We start from the raw sequence: 14913 nt of genomic DNA on the forward strand, positions 1-14913 counted from the left end.
ATTATTTTAATACCTAAGTGTGCGGTGATTGTATGATATCCTAGTATTGGTTGTGCGTATTCGTCTTATGTGCGTCGCGAACATATAAGATAGTTTGTTAATCTCTATTGAAGCGACAGTGAATATAGAGATTTAGAACTTGTCATACTAGCATAGGTTCATGTATTTATTATGCATGATTCGTAGGTAATTTTAACCATCTTACTTGCCTTATGTAATCAAGATAGATTACTTGTTCATTAAACCTTTATGTTGTCAAATTCTATAGACATATAGGGTCCCAACATAATTGGTGTCTATTCAGCTTCTATCTCTTTTGTGGATGTCTGGTAGTAGGGTATTCATACAATGAAAGTTGACGTTTACTAGTTTCGTGTTATCTGATTAGTTGTCATCACCATTGCATGTTAGGTTAAGGACAATGACTTTGAATGAAGTATTTAATGAAGTTAGAATCCCATGTTTGTCTCATATAATTAATTCAATCACTTTTATTCTTAGTTAATTGCATGCCAGTTTAATCTTAGTTATAAACATCTCAACTTGTTATTATCTTAGCATTGAGCGATAGCCATACCATTGTTGCATATGTGCATAATCTTAAGTTAACTAAAAAGAGTCTTTGTGGGAACGAACTAGAAAGTATTCTATATTACTTGCAAACGCATATACTTGCGAATAATTTTAGCGTGTGGTTTCGCCCTAACAGTATGAGCATTCTGTTGGTACACAAACAGTTTAAGATCCATTATAATAATAAAAAATGGATGAGAAAATAAATCAACACAACCACAACCATTAGTTATAAATACTAATAATATTACCAGTATGTATGAAATAATAAGAGTCCTGATACTGAGGGTTAGTGAATACCCTACATGGAAAGTGAAGTGACTATGTTCTTAGATGATACATATCCTGAATATCTTGAGAGGATTTATGATGGTTCTCACAAGCCAAAAAAGTTGGAAGTTGTAGTTACTAATGAACTTGAAGAAATGGTTCCTAAGGATAAAATGATTATACTCCTGAAGATGTGGCCTCTATAATAAAGAATGCTAAGGTGAGACATCTGTGGGGATTTCTAAACAGACCTTAACTCCACATTAGTATGATATTGTGCGCTCTAGGCCGATCCCGCAAGAATTTATTTTTGGGTAAGTTCCAAAAGGCCTCATACTAATGGAGTTATTTGCCTGCTTATATTCTAGCAATTTGCCCCCCCCCCCCCCCCGCGCAAATGATGTGGTACAACTTATAACAATCTCCTCATTCACACATTGGGCTCGACACCTGCCGAATATGCCACCTGATTGTGTGACCTGCTCCCCCTGGACTCATACTGGAATCCTTATGGCTTTCTGACTCCCCCTGGCCTATACTAGAAGTCTCACATGCCTTTTCCTTAAGCCCGTACTGGGTAGCCCATTTGCCTCCTCCTAGGTCCATCTCGGAGTCCATAAAGATTGTTATGGACCGTAATAACTTGATGCTCTGATACCACTTGTTGGGCCTGCTAAATAGGCCTTAACCCGCATTAGTATGATATTGTTCGCTTTGGGCCAAGCCCGCACAAATTTATTTTTGGGTAATTCCCAAAAGGTCTCATACTAATGGAGTTATCTGTCTACTTATATTCTAACAATTTGCCCCTGCCACAAATGATGTGGGACAACTCCTAGCAACATCTTATACATAGCAGTCTGGATAACGTTATGTACAACAGGGTGATTGAATGCAAAACTTTTAAGGAGATATGATATGCCTTGGAAGTAAAGTGTCAAGACACATCAGCCAAAAAGAAGAACATGATGACAGTACTCACTCAGTAGTATGAACAGTTTGACTCAAGAACTGATGAATCGTTGACGAATCTATATGAAAAATTACTAACCTGCACTGATTAGTAAAAACATATTACATGATAAACAAAAAATGTATAATTTGCTTAATGAGCTAAATTAGCAATTTTGTGTAGTTGGTAACGTCTTACATGAAAATTATACACGTTGATAATTAATCGACTTATATCATATATGTGCAGGATGTACGTGCACCATTTACCAATAAAAAATATAAAAAAACATTATAATTATATGCTGCACAAAAATAAATCTTGGAAAATAACTCGTGCCTCGCACGTGTTATTATGCTAGTTTTCATTACATATATCATACCTTGACAGAGCGCTCAATGGCCATTGAGATGTATATGTTTTGAATGGAAGATGTAGGAATAAGGAACGACAACATGTACGTGAGATACTATTTATACAAAATTTACTGCTTGCAATGAGGGTGAAAATAGATAGAGAGAAAATTTTAGGAATGTAACAAAATTACCATTCAACCTGAATTTGAAATGGATTGTGATTGAGATTGTCAGTTGTTATATTATTATAACATAATATTCGATGGGTCGTTATGTGTGTCATTTCAAAAGATATATTGTTTTTTATCTCCCCGCCACATTGCACTATCAGTAGTAGTGACAACTTCCCTCGTGTAGTTCACGGGCATAATCGACGTCACATATTATATGCTTACGGGGGTATAAATTGATTCTAGAATTAATATTTCATAAATATTATTTTATCTAATAGTTTTGCACTAATCATCGAATCATAGAGAATGATCATTTGCTCTTATTATAAAACCGTGAATGGATATACATATGTTTTGGTTACGAGAATATTTTTTCTCCTTTGAATCTTTTTGTCACAAATTTATTTTTTTTACAATGTCTTACAGATGTCTAAAACACAAGTTGTTATTGTATCGCTCTACCTCTTTAGCCTTTTGATCCCGTCTGGATAACCCTGACTATTTGGTTATATTATATAAAATATATAAATTATACGATAGTTTTAATAATCAAAAATTTGATCAACCAAATTACCAAAATAATAAAAAGGAAGAGTAATCAAATGACTTATAAATTAGGGATGTGCTTAGAATTCGTGAAAGGTTGAAGATGGGTATGGAACAATTATAAATATGTACAATAAAAGCTCGATAAATGAATACATTCGTGGAAGGTAAAAATATATTCATTTATCGAGATTATAAATATATACTTCTATTATATTGAGACCAAAAAAAAGTATTCATTTAACGAGGTTATTTGTTTATCAAAAATTCGTTTATCGATACCGTATATCTACTATATGCATCATCATATCCAATATTATTATTATAAAGAATTAGTATAAAGAGGTTAAAATGGTCTCAACAAAAAATGCAATTTTAAAATTGTTATGATCAAAAGATCATGCTTCGGTTCGTTGTTAAGACAAAGTTGTTTATGTTCCAAAAGAAATTTCGGTTTAAAACATAAAAGTCTATGAAAATGTTAAAAAATAAGATAAAATGATTAGAGTAATACGTGAACAAAATTTATTGTATAGTAGTCTAACAACAACAAAATATAAAATTTACGGCACATAATTAATAAATTATAATTTTATATATAGTAATATATATCAGAATTTTATAAATTGAATGTACAAATATTTAATCCTAAATTTGATAATAAAATTCAGTACAAATTGAAAATAATATGTAATTTTTTTATTTTGAACGATTATAAAAATAGTATATCAAAATGAGTTAATTACCCGAGTCTCAAATCATTATATATTATATAAATATTAAAATAAATATCAAATTAAATATAGGTTGCGCCACCCAATGTAAAGAAATAAACTGCTTGCTCAATAGTTTTTTTTGCCAAATTTAAAACAAATTTCATTAATAATTTGAAAGATACTCAATCGGGACAAACTCCACTTGATGCAACCAAGTTGAAAAATAAATAAACGAGCTAAATAATTAGTCTTTTTTGTTTTATTTTCGGATTGCTTAACTAAATGATTACAACTAAATGATTACAAATTTTCTGAAAATTAAAAATGAAGTTAATAGTTTCCCGAACAATCCAACATGTATCTCCCCTGAAAACAGTAGCTTCATAATTGACTCTCATATCAATTCCATAGATAGTGTAATGTTCAGAGGAATCTGTTGCAACAACCAAGCTTAGATGCCTCATGTTATTCACAAATATTTTTTGTGAGAGGTGAACACATACGATTTTTACCACCGTTTCAAGCGCACCTCAGCTATTTACTTGTCGGACACCAGCTATATATCTGTCAGAAGTGTTGTTGATAAGATATCAGATCTTCCAATACACCATCAAATTCATTTTCAACACAACTAATCTCCCAATACACCATCAAATTTATTTTCAATACAACTATCACATCGCACGAGACGCATCGCATAAATCGAGATAATCAAACACACAAATAATAACTTAAATAGAAGAAAATGAAAAAAATTCAAAAATCTCGGAATAACACCAAATTTTAAAATTTTATTAGACCAAATATTTTGAATCCAAAAGTTAAATTTTATAAAATTCGAGTTCTTACTTTAGTATATCTGAAAACTAAAGTAAAAATTCTAATAAATTTTTGAATTTTGTAGAACCAATCTCAATTTTATTGAAAGAAAAAACAAATAAAGAAGGATATGAAGATGGAGAGGGAGATAGCTATAACGAGGAAAAAGAAAACGAGTTGATATTGCAGTACCAGCTGAATTGGTTAATGGTTAATGTGTGTAATTTGCAAGTTGATATTAATAGATGATACATAAATAATAGATTTAGGTAAATGTTATTTTCAGATCTAAAATTTTGTTACAGAAACATGAAAAGACAAAATTGCCCTCATCTTAGTTTTTATTTTGTTTTTATTGTTCGTCCATGGGCATATTTATCTTCTTACATTCATTTGCTCTGAAAATAAAAATTTAGCTCTTGAAATAACATTTCCCTGTATTTATCTCATTGGTTTATTTTAATTTCTATAAAATGTCAATTAGCTTAGCCCAACCCAGGTCAAGCTCCCATTATTTTTTCTGTTTAGGCCCAACAAAATATCAACATATCCACTGCTTAAACGATTCGGGTCAAAAAAATTCAAACCCGGACCCGAAATCTTGTTATGATTAACTAACAAAACTACTCTCTCTCTCTCTCTCTCTCTCTCTCTCTCTCTCTCTTCATTTCACAAACACTCGCAGAGTGTACGGACACTGACCTGAAAAATAAACGTAAGTCTCTGTATCTATATCTTCTAATTTCATTCGTATTATAAGCTCATTATAATCAGTTTGATTCACTTGCATGATTAAGCGTAATGATTTTAATGATATTCTCATCAATGATTAGATTTTAATTTACTCACAATTTTAAGATCGAATCGATTTAAATTTAAATTACATTTATGTTGTTTCTGATTAATCGTGTGTAGTAATTAAGCATAAGACCTCATTATCTTTGATTTGATGTATGATATGTGTAATTTTAGTAGCTGTTGTGTGAGTGAGTTTAGATTCAGTCATAGATTGCTTGTATCGTATCGAGAAGTTAGTGTTGATAGCGTTGAGAGAGGTGCGTAATGATGATTTTTGTTGTAGGTTATATTGATCGAGAAGAGGTGTTAGTGTGTTGGAGGAATTTTTTGTATTGAGATGCCAAATTGAAGCTACTGCTAGCTTTTTGTAGTTGTGTATAAGTGTAAAGATATCGATTACAGATAGATTGCTTGTATCGTATCGAGAAGTTACTGTTCATAGTGTTGAGAGTGTGCGTAATAATGATTTTGTTGTAGGTTATATTGATTGAGAAGAGGTGTTAGTGTGTCGGAGGATTTTTATGTATTGAGATGCCAAATTGAAGTTACTGCTAGCTTTGTGTAGTTGTGTATAAGTGTAAAGATATCGATTACAGATAGATTGCTTGTATCGTTACTGTTTATAGTGTTGTGTAATGATGATTTTGTTGTAGGTTATATTCATCAAGAAGAGGTGTTAGTGTGTTGGAGGATTTTTACTTATTGAGATGCCAAATTGTAGTTACTGCTAGCTTTGTGTAGTTGTGTATAAGTGTAAAGATATCGATTACAGATAGATTGCTTGTATCGTTACTGTTTATAGTGTTGCGTAATGATGATTTTGTTGTAGGTTATATTGATCGAGGAGAGGTGTTAGTGTGTCGGAAAATTTTTATGTATTGAGATGCGAAATGGAAGTTACTGGTATCTTTCTGTAGTTGTGTATGTGTGTAGCAATATTGATCGTAGTTGTAGTGGTGTTTGGTGGAATTTGGCAAGTAGAAGTGAAGTATAATGAGGACAAATTTTCCGATATGTTGATCGTGCGGCCTTACAAAAGTTTTTTGGTGTATTGCAATGTGTAGATGTTATGAACTGTGTTATTACACCAGAGTCTATTTTTAGTTTGTTTGCAGAGTATTCTGCGAAATCGTAAAAAGCAACTTAGAATATGCATTCGGTAACATAGTTTGTCGTATTGACCAATATATGGATAAGAAACAAATGATACAACGTTATATATTATTTTATAGGATTTTGTGCATACTGTATTCAAGAACGAAATGAGTAGAAGAAAGGTTCAGTGTTCATTGTTCCCCGAAAAGCGTAGTTGAGTGATTATTAGAGATGCACTTGGACACTATAAATGCAATTAACGTAATCTAGAGGATTCGTTGATAGTCTAGTAATATGGCTGCTTTTACTGCCCCTGATGCCAGAGGTCGTGTGTTGGAATCCTCATTTTCCCCACTTCCTTGGTACTTAAAAATCTAAAGCATAGAAATATATGTAAGGTACCAAAAAGAATAATACTGGCATCCTCTTCTGGAGTAAGGAAAATTAGTTAATGCCGGAGAAATTAATATTAACATAATTTACTGGCTGGTCACATTTTACAACTATTTAGTCAGCCCTTGCATGATTGGATACATTTGTTAAGCTTAGAAATGTGGTTATTGATAATTTTGATCTTTGAAATCAGGTCAATATGGGGGTATATCTTAGCACCCCAAAGACTGAGAAGATTTCTGCTGATGGGGAGGATGACAGGCTTAGGTTTGGTGTGTCGTCCATGCAGGGCTGGCGTTCATCCATGGAAGATGATGTAAGTTTGCGATGACATGCCTACAGTCGAAGATATATAATACTTAAAACATTTACACATTTACTTGTCTGAGTGTCAAAGTTGATAATTCATTAGCAGGAGTAGTATTTGTTATAGAATAATAATCCTTGATTGACATGTCAAATATCTCAATATGTAGGATTTGTTAACTACACGAGGATTTCTGAATGTTTTTGGCCTCTCTGTCATAAGTTATATTTTTTTGATCTATAAGTATGGAGAAACTGCGTCTGTTCTTGTGTTTAACTGATTTTTTTAGATCTTATATATGTCTTGAATTCCTATGTGGTGTACCATGTGTTGTACTTATATGTGCCAATCTACAGCATGCAGCTCAACTTAATTTGGACGATTCCACATCTTTCTTTGGTGTTTATGACGGCCATGGAGGTAAGATCATGCATGCGCTTTTCACCGTCCACATAATTGAACTAGAATAGTGTAGTATCTTATGGTGTCAGCTGGTTTCATATTGATTATTTTCTGCTTAGGAGTGGAACTAGGCATGGTAGCTATTATAAGCTTTTTTTAGTTTCCTAGAATTTCATATTGATTATTGTGGATGCCAAGATGAGAATCAAAAGGATCCGAATATCGAATGATGATTTCTATTTTTAACTTGTTCCGTCAAGTTTTTTATTTTCTATTTTAAACTTTATCGTGACACTTAAGTTGCCCACGTGGTCTTGGACAGTTGGACTGACTCTTATAATTATAAAATAGTTACGTGAATAATCTGAAGCCATGTTTTCTGTCTTTAATATTTCTTAAACATGGGACTGCTTATAGGATATTTATTCTGTTGCCAAACTTGTTTGTTTCTACGAGTTTGAAACTTTTTATACCTCATGAAGTTAAATATACATGACCACAACATAAGAGAGAAGCTAAATTTGCATTACTGCAACATAAGAGAGAATTGTTTCTGTATATGTACAAGCGTTTTTTTAATTTATTTTTTTACAGATAGTCATCTGTCTGTATTCCTATTAGATTCTTCAAATCTACACTAGGCCAATAACTGGGCCTCTATCTAATCTGTAGTTTGACGTGCTACTGGGTTTTTATGAAGCACCTTTGGGTAGCAGCTACTCACTTTATGCCGCACCTCCTTCCCCTTTCGCCGTAAGGCATAGAATTAGGCCAGGGGGAATCTCGATAGGAAATGAGTCCCTTAGATTTCGCACGTAGGAGATCGAGACACAGCCCCGGGTCTATGGGGAAAGATGCAGAGGTTGCATCTATAGCTGTCCTTTCCCTCTTCACCCGATCTCATGAGAAGCAGGCCCTGCCTGAACCTGTACCCAGTCATCCAGCATTAACCAGGCTGCTGGCATTAATAAATGATTTGCTATCGTTATATGTTTCTACTGTTCCTTCACCTTAAAAGTGAGAATATTTAATACATTTCAGGTGAATTCAGTTAAGGACCTCTGTCTCTTTTTCCAAAAAAGAAGTTTAGTTATGATTATTATATATGCAGGGAAAGCAGTTTCTAAGTTTTGCGCGAAGTTTCTTCACCAACAGGTGCTCAAGCAAGAAGCCTATTTGGATGGAGATTTAGGAACTTCTCTACGAAAAGCTTTTCTAAGGTTATATTATTCTTATTATTTCAATTGTTAAATTCATATTCAGCTGATGTATATTTGACCAGTGTTAGATATACGAAAATTTTATAGTCGGTCCTGTACTTTATTTATAATATTATTTCAAAACTAGCTATATTAATCAAATAATATTTAACTATTTGATAATTTTTTATTAGTAGCTTGTACATATCAGATATTAGTAGAAATTATACTGTTGTCAAGATTTTTGGGGCAAAAAAAACCCAAGTAGTATTGATAAACTGATATATTCTGAAGTTAAGCTTTAGGCTTGATTATTTGACTTATGCTAATTTTGTGGGTGACTCGTTTCCGTTTAAATAGTAGCGCATAATGTTTAGTATTTTAGCTGGTTCAGTGGGATTGTCCCCTAATTATTGTATCGCGAAAACCTATGAAACAACATAGAAGTTGTCATCCACCCATATATCTGTCAGCTTTAAATATTTTTAGAATGTGGTTTTGTTAAATGTCAACTTATATGCAATACTTTAATAATCCCATATAGTATGATCCAAATTCGGTAATTGATCTCCGTAACTTACTTTTATCATGTGTATAAATATGTAATAATATTATTTGCTGTTTAATTAGTTAAGTATTAATGTCAAGAAAAAATGACTATTGCTAGTGTATATAGGCTGTCACTCGTAATTTTCTAGGAGGTCAAATTCTATTTCTTGAACATTGTCGTAAATATGTTGCAAAAAAGTAAAAGATTTTATTTACAGATGCAATTTCAATATTGTTTTATGGTAATTAATTTCAGCAACTGTTTCAGCTATCAAAATTTGTTTCTCATTCATTGCAGAATGGACGAAATGATGTGCGGACAAAGAGGTTGGAGAGAATTAGCTATATTGGGTGATAAAGTAGACCAATTTAATGGTATGATTGATGGATTAATATGGTCCAAGAGCGGTGAAGCTACAAGCCAGCTTGATGATTGGGCTTCTGAAGAGGTATAATATAATTTAATTTGTATGCAGCCATCATCAAGATTTTTTTAATTGCTCCACACTTCTCACCTCATAATGGTTATTTAAAATACCGTACGCAACCTCGGCAGCATACACGCCTTTGTAGGGTACCTAGAAAAGAAATACTAGTAGAAACGTATACCTTAAGAATCAGAAAAAGAGGTAGTACTCAGTACATTGTGGTTTACTGAGCATAATTTACATTTTCATTTGTGTAGAGTATAGATTCTAGATGGTGATGCACTGCTGTAAATTATGCACCCAAGTTCCTAGATAAAGAGATAGTATTCTGATTGCAGCAGTTTCATAAGTGTCCATTTCGTTATACGTGCTATGTGTATCTCTATTTAACAATAAATATTAGAGACAAATGTGGTAAGTAATTAGAGAAACCTCGCAGTTGTCTCCTGATATTTATTGAGATGAGTCTTTTCTTTTCTGTTTTTAGTCATTCCACTTAACTTTTGTGAGGTATTGCAATGAGGCTCATTAGTCAATCTTGTGCAAGGGATCCCACTCTGACTTTGACGGGCCAAGTTGTGGGAGCACAGCCTGTGCAGCAATCATTCGTAACAACCTACTTGTGGTTGCAAATGCTGGTGATTCCCGTTGTGTAATATCTCGAAAGGGTCAGGTAATTATTGCCCTGTCAAATTTACCAAGGTCGATACTGCAAACACAATGCTGTGGCAGATTTATTTATTTATTTTTATTAATTTTCCGGGGCGGATTTTCAAAGTTAGTGAAGTGAAAAATCAGTTGTTGGTCTTTGTACATCAATTTAGTGCTTCATATAGTCTTGATACGCAAGTCTTATCCTGGTTCTATAACGTGCAGGTAAGATAAATATATGTAGCGCCACTGTATACTTGACGTATGGATGGCAGATCTTTTTCTTCATAACTGCAAATGTACTTATGCAGGCCTATAATTTGTCCAAAGACCACAAGCCCGATCTTGAAATTGAGAAAGAAAGGATATATAAAGCTGGCGGATATATCCAGTGTGGGCGGGTCAATGGAACATTAAACTTATCAAGAGCTATCGGTACTTCATGCAAGTTCAATTTGATTTTTGAACAGTTTTTTTTTCTGTACTTGGTTGATTTATTGTATTCTAATTGTTCCAGGAGACATGGAGTTGAAAAGGGATAAATCTCGGCCTGCTGAAGAGCAAATCCTTACTGCTAATCCAGATATAAGAACAGTATGAGCACTTACTTTATATATGAATAAGTTGGGCCAACCACAAAGTGAATTACTCGCATGCGCTATGTTTATTCCTATAAACAAGCCCTTGGCACCAATTCCTTTTATTTTATATAACTGCAGACGATAGTGTCCCAGAACATGATAATCCCACAGTAAGTTTTTACATCGTAGTTTTACCGAGAATATCAATTTTGGAAACAATCTTAGCTGTTGTTCTTGCAGCTCTGGCTTTTATCGCTTCAATATTAGCATATATCAATCATCAATCAAATTTATCATAAACAGTAAAATTTATCAAAACCAATTTAAGTATACAATGAGACAGTTCTGACCTTATATCTGTTCCCTTCACGAAGCTTATAATATACGTTTCTTGGTCCACCTAACATTCAGTCCTTTTGATCCTAATTGAACTAGGTCGACCTTGACGATGATGATGATTTCCTTGTTCTTGCATGTGATGGGATATGGTAAGTCATTCTGTGATACTCTTATTACATGTTACCTAAAAGTTCTTCAGAAACTTAAGAATTTAGTACATAGTGGATTGTTGAGATCGTGTATTGAGTTACATTTATTACGTATAGGAGTAGGATTTGTCATCACTTTAATTTGTTGCAAGAAACTCGGTGGAAAGCAAGAAGAGTGTTGAATTTAGGATGGAAGATAAAGTGTCAGCATGGCAAATATTAATTTGAAAATTGGAATCGTCTCATGAACTTTTATGATTTATAGATCCGAGTAACAAAACATAAAATATAAAAACTATTGTTTAGTAGATCCACGGGGTTTCTTCCGTCATTGGGTAGGGAGTAGGGTGGACTAATTTCTGGTTCCGGACTAGAATGAGTTTTACATCCTGGGGTTTCTGGATCAAAGACTAAGATAGTAATCTTCATTTTTTTTGTTGCAAATGGAATCTATTAAAACAGTAAATCATTGGTGGTAGTTCATCATATATCTTCCTGTTCGCACTCTTAGCCTTTATACTGAATAGCATTCATCAAACAGCCAACAAAAAGCACAATTCATAAAACACCATATTAGTAGCTTTGGAAAACGTCTCCTATATTTTTTAAGCTTCTTTCAATAAGTTTCATCTGTGAAGATTAATCTTTTTCTCAGCTATATAATCATGTTCCCTTGATCTTTTGAATTTACCTGACTTGTCATTTGACGTGTGTGATTACTCTCATGGTAGGGATTGTATGTCAAGTCAACAACTAGTAGACTTTGTTCGTGAACAATTGGAATCTGTAAGTACTTATTTTGGTACTTAAATCATATTAGAAAATTGTATATAGGGAGTCATGGAGCTGCTATAATAATATGTGCAGGAGAATAAGCTCTCTTCAATAATCGAGAAGGTGTTTGATAGGTGCATTGCACCAACAGCTGGTGGAGAAGGATGTGACAACATGACAATGATCTTGGTCCAGTTCAAAAAACCACCTAGTTCTTCTGCTTCAACCAAGGACCACCAACAATTGTCCTCCGATCAACAACCCGAAGTTACCGAAAAGTCGCCAGGACCTGATCAAAGTAGCAGTAGCCCCTCGAATAACTAAATCCCAAGAGGTATTATATGTACATAGACCAGGATTTGTGGATCTTAAAACGTGTTTATTAGTCCTCATTTTATCTTTCTAGCCATTTCCTTTTCTTTTTGTTGAGGTCCTGGAGACTGGAGAGGTCGTGACTTGCAGCATTCTGTGTTGCGTTTTGGTCCTTAAACGGTAACGGTTACGTACACGGATAATATCAAAATACCATTATAACTTTGCTGCGAACTCCGTTGAAATTTTGAAGTTGCAAGTAGTCGTCCTCATTATATAAGTGCCTTTCATATTGAAATGTAAAACTGAAAAACTGTAAAGATTTACCTTTGGAATTTTTAAAAATAGTTGGTTTCAATTTCCATATCCACTTGTTATCAAGTCGGGTACTTAACAGAAGATTGGAATTTTTTATAAGGATCCATATGCGTTAATTTACCTACGGGTTGAATGGAATCGAATAGCTAATCCGTTGACATGCCTAGCACAAAATATTTTATTAATAAAAAACAGTTCAATTAATTGAAAAAAAAAAGTATATTACATCGTAGGAAAAACTTATTGGTCTGAGTAGTTTAGTGACTTGGAATATTAATTACACAATCGTAAAAATTTTCTTTGGAAATATATATATTAACCGTCGCTACAGAGGAAAAATTATAAATAATCTATATTTTACCGCCGTAATTCTTAAGAGAAAAGATAGACTCTCTAAAACAGTTTCCAAAACCGTTTCCGAATTATTAGTTGTCATTATTTTATTAATTATTTTATCAAATCTATTATAAGACGAGTACACATATTAAAAATATCACATATTATTTTTTTAAAAAAATAGTACTCCCTCTGTCCCATTCATTTCTATATACTTTCCTTTTTTGGATGTTCCACTCAATTCTATACATTTCAAAATTTACCAAAAATAGTAAAAATTTTATAATATAAAAATTAACTACACCCACTTATATCCACTATTTTCTTCTACTATACTAACTTTATACATTTAATATTGATTGACCCCACCACTTTACCCATTTTTCTTATTTTTTCTTATAACATTCCACTTTTTCTTAAGCTCCGTGCCCAAACCAAACGTATACAATTCAACGGTACGGAGGGAGTATTATTTTTGGAAAACGCAACATTGCTCTATTCCTAAATAAATTTATATATTGTTACATATCTGAAAGACTGAAACATGATCTGACTATTTTCGATGAGTCAAATAAACAAACTCGAAACCGTGTAAAAAATTTCAAGTGTTTAAAAACAGGTCAGATAAAGTAGATCTAGTGTGTACTATTTACCCGGCAGTTTCGAAGGAAGCGCTCCATTACATGTGGTACACGTGTATAACCTCTTATCCAGATAATCATTTCTAATAAAATGGACACTTCAATTTTATCCTCGGCTTTCAAGCCTTGAAGTCCGTGCCAACGCTATCGTGTAGCCACGTCAAAGTCATATGATTCGCAATAATTAAAAATTCATAACACTTGCCATAAATAAATAATACTCCCTCCGTTCCTAAAAATTTGTGTTACACGCGTTTGTTAATGCATATTTTTTATTATTAATATCTTTAATTTCGTATTATTATTAAATATAAAAAAATTTATTTTATTAAATTACTCATAAATACGAATTCAACAAAATCAATAATGACTATATTTGATCTTATAAATTATACGTAAATTAATAGTAAATCGTTTATCATAAATAATATAAAAAATTAAAATGAGAAAAATATTTTGGGACAGAGACAGTATAAATTAATATAGCTTTTTTATTTCGGGGACTCGTACGGGCAACAAACAAATTAATCCAAGCAACTATACACAGCACCGACGGTGGTAGGTAATATATGAGGTTTCGGTCCTGAGAAGCGATAAGCAAACACGGTAATTTTGCGAAAAAAATTCTATGAACAGATTTAATAAAAGAAATTGACGTTAATACGGGAGAGTCAAATTATTTTATCAATACTTTAATTTTTTTAGTTTTAGAAAAAAAATATTTGCGAAATTTTTTCATTAATAATTACTCGGAAAGTTTGTATTTACTCCCTTCATCCTATATTACACGTCCTTTTTAAAAAAATTATGCTTATTAAGGAAAATGGTGGTCGGATAAGATTTTCAACTGAATACCCTTAACATGGTAGTTGGAAAATGGTAATTTAGGACAAAAAAATTTTCAAAAGAGAAATTTATATTGGAACGGAAGGGGTACTAGATTTGGACCAGCCCAATAAAACTAAGGATATAATATATATTTTTTTTTAAAAAAAAACTAATTGTTAAACAGCGATGAAAGTTTAAGAGCAAAATTAATTTTGAAAAAACAATTATTACAGGGGCTAAAAGGTAAGAGCGGCAGATATCTGGAATATTCGAATAGGATAAAGAAAAAAGTTAAAAAAGTGTGACTAGGACCAAACTCAAACCAAGGAGTTGGATAAGATAGACTTTCTCTCCGCCACTGGATAATGACTTTTCCTTTTTATCTCCCTAGCTTTTGTCTAATTAATC

The 14913-nt window shown here is 32.8% G+C and overlaps 1 protein-coding gene across 2 annotated transcripts; it reads left to right on the top strand.

The window, feature by feature from the left end:
- Positions 1 to 4974: 4974 nt before the first annotated feature.
- LOC141717458 (putative protein phosphatase 2C 60) lies at positions 4975 to 12720 on the top strand. Of its 2 annotated transcripts, XM_074519531.1 has the most exons (12): positions 4975 to 5120; positions 6885 to 7007; positions 7355 to 7418; positions 8512 to 8620; positions 9447 to 9597; positions 10124 to 10249; positions 10539 to 10662; positions 10745 to 10821; positions 11244 to 11296; positions 12028 to 12082; positions 12164 to 12404; positions 12501 to 12720. In XM_074519531.1, exons 2-11 carry the CDS (start codon positions 6891 to 6893, stop codon positions 12392 to 12394), a joined length of 1107 nt encoding a protein of 368 aa, XP_074375632.1. In that variant the 5' UTR covers positions 4975 to 5120; positions 6885 to 6890; the 3' UTR covers positions 12395 to 12404; positions 12501 to 12720. The 2 variants fall into 2 exon arrangements, with proteins under 2 accessions (XP_074375632.1, XP_074375631.1); XM_074519530.1 differs by lacking the exon at positions 12501 to 12720 and having other exon boundaries at positions 12164 to 12475.
- Positions 12721 to 14913: the final 2193 nt, after the last annotated feature.

Source organism: Apium graveolens, chromosome 4 (genome assembly GCF_009905375.1).
Source record: "Apium graveolens cultivar Ventura chromosome 4, ASM990537v1, whole genome shotgun sequence".
NCBI classification, from domain to species: domain Eukaryota; kingdom Viridiplantae; phylum Streptophyta; class Magnoliopsida; order Apiales; family Apiaceae; genus Apium; species Apium graveolens.

Excerpts from the sequence above, each read along its gene's own strand:
- LOC141717458 (XM_074519531.1), top strand. The coding sequence starts at position 6,891 with ATGGGGGTATATCTTAGCACCCCAAAGACTGAGAAGATTTCTGCTGAT. Across the intron at positions 8,621-9,446 it reads CTACGAAAAGCTTTTCTAAG|AATGGACGAAATGATGTGCG; the intron begins GTTATATTATTC and ends CATTCATTGCAG. Across the intron at positions 12,083-12,163 it reads TTCGTGAACAATTGGAATCT|GAGAATAAGCTCTCTTCAAT; the intron begins GTAAGTACTTAT and ends TAATATGTGCAG.